Genomic DNA, 5,651 nt, shown 5'->3' with positions numbered 1-5,651 from the left:
GAGTCCTGTATGTACGCGCCGCAAAGAAAGCGATGTGACGAGGAGGAATAGCTTTCTAGAACAGTATGGTCCAGTGAACAGACAGACGTACGGGCTACGGCACTGGCCCGTCCTTGCACCAACCACCACCACTTTACCTATTTATTTAAAATTTGAACTAAAACTAGGACTAGTATTTTGAAATGGAGTGAGTAGTTTTCTTCCCGAAAGAAGCAGCACTTGGCCAAATTTACCACAGGCACAGCACCAATTATTACTGTACTTCACTGTTCATCTTTATCTTCACTTACACGAACACGACACCAAACACGGCGTGTCTCATCTCACACTAATGTATTAATTTTTTTATTACTTCACTGTTCATCTTATCTTCACTAACACGAACACGACACCAAACACGGCGTGCCTCACCTCACACTGATGTAATGTAATACAACAAGCATGTCACATCTCAGGATTAAATATTAGTCTACAGTTTTGTTTATCTTCATAGAGATCACTCGCACCTTCGCTGTTATCATCTTCTCATCTTTCATCTTCCATCTTTCATCAGGAGTTCTCGGTCACGTCTCATGACATCTTCTTCGCTTTCTTGTCCGCCCACTCCTTGCGCTTGGCGTCAATCAGCTTCTGAACATTGGCATGAAAGCCAGGATACGGTTCGTAGGCAGCAAACTTGTGAAGAATCTGAAGCAAACGGCAAGATTGGCATGACTTGTAAGGCAATCTCTTGTCGGATCATCGGAGTGATCATGCTGCAGAATGCTTACCTCTAGAAGCACGAAATATGGGGCCATCAGCAAAGCCTGGACGAGATTGTCAACTAGAGCAGGTGCCCGCTTCTACAATCAGAGTAAGTGTCAAGTATTAATAATCCTTGGGCAAGAGCTTTCCATAGCTAGTGGTTAACCTAATACCGATAGCGCGATATCATAAGAGACTTGCCTCAAAAACTCCATGGCCAACGAATTGCATAGTCCAACAGAACAGCTGAGCTACCAATACCACCTGCAAGAAAACAAAGAATTTATGCTTGATCAATTCATGTTTAGTGAACTTCTTGTTTATTTAGCTACAAAGCATCTTGAACAGCAGAATCTATGCATCATCCTAAAAGCAAACGCTGTCAGAATCAAAATTTCAGAGGTTAAGAAAAAAGAATGAATCAAAATTTCAGAAGTTCAGAAAAGAGATTGAATCAAAATTTCAGAAGTCAAAACCAAATCTCGAACACCTGCAATCTAGCTTTCCAAATTTAAGGTCCAGTGACCTAGGTCCACTGAGACAGAGATCAAAAGAACCCTGAATTTTGTAAATGCGGGAGAACTACATAAGCCGAACACCATGGAGCAAAAAACATGCCAAGACAACTGACGCCTTCAATTGATCAATACCATGTGCAGTGACAGCAATTAGGAGTAGATAGGGTGCAGCGAAGTACGTTAGACATGATCGGAACCCTTCTGTCTAAACGAAAGTCAAGCTTTGGTTACTCCATATCCACTTTTCACAATAATTATCCCCGATGCTGTTCTACGAAGATGACCACAAATTCTCAAAATCCCTCCCCTAGTAGAGAAATTCAGCGCAAAACAACTAGTATTTCTTCTCATAGCCTATCAATAATACACCAAATCAGAGACGGATGGATACTGAACACATAGAAATCACTAGAGAAGGGTCAATCAAGGGAAGAAGCCAAGAGTGGCGAGCGGGGCTGTGTGATGTTGTAGTAGTAATAACCTTCCATCCGAGGGAGAAGCCGAGGCGGGCGGCGAGGGCGGAGCTGGCGCCCCAGCAGAGGAGGCAGAGGACGGCGGCGAGGGCGCCGGAGCGGCGGTCGAGGGAGACGTAGAAGGCCCCGTAGACGGCGGTGAAGACCGCGGCGGCGCGCGGGAACGGGGCGGTGAGGTGGAGGAGCAGGAGGGCGGTGAGGAAGATGGGCCAGACGAAGAGCGCGTGGATGAAGACGTTGACCGGGTTGCTGTGGTACGCGCCGTAGAAGGCGAAGTGCCGCTCCAGGTTGAGGAACCCGCCGCCGCCGCCGCCGCCGCCGCCGCCAGCCATCGCGAGATTCGCCGATCGGGCGCTGCCGCTCGCAGACACAGGAGGCCGCGGCGCCGGGAGGGACGGGCGGGGGAAACGGCGGCGGCGCCTGCAGTGCGGACCCAAAGGGGGCGGGGCGGGGTGCACTGTCGCTCTACTCTGGAGTCTGGATTGCCGTCGACCTTTGCCGTCCTTTTTATTTGACGGAGAACAAGACGGGGGTACTCCTCTGGCGGCTCTATTATTCTACTGCATTCTTCTGTTTTTGTTCGAACGGATGTTCTATACTGCATTTTGGTCAGACGTGCTCCGGTCAGAAAAAATATACGGTATTCAATGTTTCCGCCGGTCGGGTCCCATCCGTTGCATGTGAGCACGGTCGTTTGGATCTTGACTCATGAGAAATAAACTGTTCCCGGAGCACTTTTCTTCTTTCTCCGCCTAGATCCACATCTTGTCTCCTCCGCTGACAGTCCTCGTCGTCGGCCATCGTCCTCGTCGACTTTCCTCGCTGTCCGCCTCCTTGCCGACCACGCCGATTGATGGAGTTATAGTCCTAGGATATGGTCATAGGCCTGCCCTGAAGGTCCAACCCAAGGACTACCCCTCATAAGGGACGAGACCCTTAGTCAGTTCCGACTGAACTAAGGAGTTCCCTTCATCCAGTCGGTAACAGATCATCGACCGTCCAGTGAAAGATTAGCATTCGGAGTTTATCAAACTAACCGACTGGATTCCACTATGTGCATCGTAACCCCCCCTGAAGGGAAACGGTCATACGTTTCTATATGCCATTATTAGCATTTAAGACGTACGTTACCTGTAACGTACGCATTTAATCGCCACTATTCCACTCCTGTACACGGAACCGTTGTGGAGGGCAGCGCACTCTATATAAGCCACCCTCCCCCACTGGTGCAGGGGTTAGCAATTCACTGTATTCTATATTCCACTCGACAACAAGCTCCCTGAGCACTGAGACGTAGGGCTATTACCTCCACCGCAGAGGGGCCTGAACTCATACAACCTCGCCGTAGCTAAGGCTCTGCCCATCCTTTTGTACCCTACATATCTACTGTCAGCCTTATACCCATGACACCGACCATCCTCATCGTCGGTCCTTACCCTCGTCGGACGTCCTCGTCGACGCCTCGACCCATGCAACAGTTGCATATGCAGTTGCAGCTCTCGCGACGACATTTGTATCTCCGCCGCCACCCCTCGCCATTGATGCTCGCTGCACGAAATTGCGTCAACGACGGCCACCGATCAGTCAACACCCGTTAAATGGATGTAGCAAATAACTTTGCTGGTAGTACCAAAATTTAACTACGGTTGCAGCAAAATCTCATGGTTAGCCCGCCATGGTCACCATGGTCGTCGTTTGAAAAGAAGAAAAAATGCAGGTTCCAGCAATATTGTGTGCCGGTTCCGACAAATGTCACAAGCGGTTCAAGCAAAAACGTTGGAGTGTGACAATGGTTCCAACAAACATGTGTAACGTAGGCATTTATTCACCACTATTACACCCCTGTCCACCGGGCCGTTGTGGAGGGAAGCGCACTCTATATAAGCCGCCCTTCCCCACTGGTGCACGGGTTGACATTTACTGTAATCTGATATTCCACTCGACACTAAGCTCCCAAGAGCACTGAGACGTAGGGCTTTTACCTCCATCGTAGAGGGGCCTGAACTCATACAACCTCGTCGTAGCTAAGGCTCTGCCCATCCTTTCGTACCCTACACATCTACTGTCAGGCTTATACCCACGACAGTTGGCGCCCACCGTGGGGCAGGCGTCTAAGCGACTTCCGGCGAGTTTGCGACTACATCACTTCGTCATGTCGTCCGGTGGAGATTCGAGCATGGGTCACGAGATCTTCTTCGCCGCTCTCTCCTTCATCGTCGACGATTCGGCATGGCTTCGGGACGCCCCTCTCGACGTCGAGGCGCTTCCCCGCAGGGCTACGCACTTCCGTGCCGGCGCCCGCGGCATTCTTCTTCTCCAGCAGTTGGCTCCGGTGTCGACCTACACCGCCGTCACGCGCCGCAACAAGCGGTCCCGCCGTCCGCGGCTCCAGCGTTGGGTGCAACACGCCCAGGCGCGCGAGAACGCGTCTTCGCAAGTGGCGGTTCTAGAGTCAGTTGTGGTAGCCCCGCCGTCCCAGCGCTCGGGCTCGGTTCCGACTGAGTTTTCTTCCGAGTACGCGGGTCGCCGGCCTGCAGCAGAAGTACACATGGCCAACTCCCATGAAGATTCCCGTCAAGCTGGCCGGAACGAGCACGAGATCGGCGAAATGTCCGACGCGCGTCGTCCGCCTCGCCGTTCTGCCAGTCGGCACACTCGGCGGAGCAACGTGGAGCTGTTCCGCACACCCCTCCTCAACTTGGCTGCGGCTGCCAAGATAGCCGATTCCCTTCAGCCGACTGATTCAGAGGCTGGCAGGGGGATCGAGCAAATCCGCGCCCTATTGCACACGGCGCAGCAGCAAAATTCGGCGGTCTCCCAGTCGCACAACAGGATCTACAATAGTTCTGTTCATGCGAATACGCATCGGTCAGTTCATAGCCCTGGTTCTCATCAGCGACACAGAGAAGGCAGTCGTTCCATAAATCCCGAAGATCGTCGCCGTTCACGCACCCCTCCGCGGGGTGGGCCCGACGGGCCCCGACATCATGATGATCGGCGTTCAGTCGGTGGCACTTACGACCCAAGGCCCGACGCGAGAGGGCATATCGCCCAGCGGAGGGTCGACAGGGGCCGAGCCCACCGCGATGGTTACGATATTGACCGTCCGAGTGGAAGCAGGACCATCGTTTCTGGTCCCGAGTGTTTCAGTCGAGCCATCCGTTCGGCTGACATCCCTCCCAACTTCCGATTGGCGATGGGAATTAGCAAGTTTACAGGAGAGTCCAAGCCAGAAACGTGGCTGGATGATTACCGAGTGGCAGTCCAGATCGGAGGAGGAGACGACCATGTCGCCATGAAGCACCTCCCTCTGATGCTCGACGGCTCGGCGCGAGCGTGGCTGAACCAGTTGGCCCCCTCAAGCATCTACAGCTGGGCAAATCTGGCCCGAGTGTTCATCGGGACCTTCGAAGGGACGTGCAAGCGCCCTGCTGGCCTCGTGGAGCTCCAGCACTGCGTCCAGAAGCAGAATGAGCCCCTGCGTGATTTCATTCAGCGTTGGACAACTCTCTACCACACGGTGGAGAACGTCACAGAGCATCAAGCAGTCTGCGCCTTCAAGGCAGGCGTGCGGTACAGGGATCTGTACCTGAAGTTCGGCCGAACAGGCGACATCTCCATGAGCAAGATAATGGAGATAGCAACACGCTATGCAAATGGCGAAGAAGAGGACCGCATCCGAAGCGGCAAGCACAAAACAGTCGCCGATGGAGATGGGAATAACACTCGGAAGCAGAAGCAGAAAGCTCCGTCCACTCCGCAGGCAGAAGCTGCAGCCGTAACCAATGCCAAGTTCAAGGGCAAAGGGAAGGCTCAGTTCACCCCCAAGAAGAAGCAGTTCAATAACCCCATCCTGGACCAGCCATGTCCAGTTCATACGAAGATGGATGAAGACGGCAACCCCATATATGCGAAG

At 52.8% G+C, this 5,651-nt stretch overlaps 1 protein-coding gene across 1 annotated transcript; it reads right to left on the bottom strand.

Moving 5' to 3' along the window:
- Positions 1–259: 259 nt before the first annotated feature.
- On the bottom strand, positions 260–2,291 carry LOC123445291 (2-hydroxy-palmitic acid dioxygenase MPO1-like). The gene is made up of 4 exons (XM_045122252.1): positions 1,744–2,291; positions 946–1,008; positions 771–842; positions 260–687 (listed from the first exon to the last, which is right to left on the bottom strand). The coding sequence occupies exons 1-4, from the start codon at positions 2,065–2,067 to the stop codon at positions 571–573; spliced, it is 576 nt and encodes a 191-aa protein (XP_044978187.1). The 5' UTR covers positions 2,068–2,291; the 3' UTR covers positions 260–570.
- Between the last annotated feature and the right edge of the window lie 3,360 nt (positions 2,292–5,651).

The sequence above is a fragment of the Hordeum vulgare genome, chromosome 3H, assembly GCF_904849725.1.
Source record: "Hordeum vulgare subsp. vulgare chromosome 3H, MorexV3_pseudomolecules_assembly, whole genome shotgun sequence".
In the NCBI taxonomy this organism is placed as follows: domain Eukaryota; kingdom Viridiplantae; phylum Streptophyta; class Magnoliopsida; order Poales; family Poaceae; genus Hordeum; species Hordeum vulgare.
Note: the sequence above shows the minus strand (reverse complement) of the source record. Positions and strands in the feature narration are given on the sequence as shown.

Excerpts from the sequence above, each read along its gene's own strand:
- LOC123445291 (XM_045122252.1), bottom strand. The coding sequence starts at position 2,067 with ATGGCTGGCGGCGGCGGCGGCGGCGGCGGCGGCGGGTTCCTCAACCTG. Across the intron at positions 1,009-1,743 it reads GCTTCTCCCTCGGATGGAAG|GTGGTATTGGTAGCTCAGCT; the intron begins GTTATTACTACT and ends GTTTTCTTGCAG. Across the intron at positions 843-945 it reads TTGGCCATGGAGTTTTTGAG|AAGCGGGCACCTGCTCTAGT; the intron begins GCAAGTCTCTTA and ends CTCTGATTGTAG.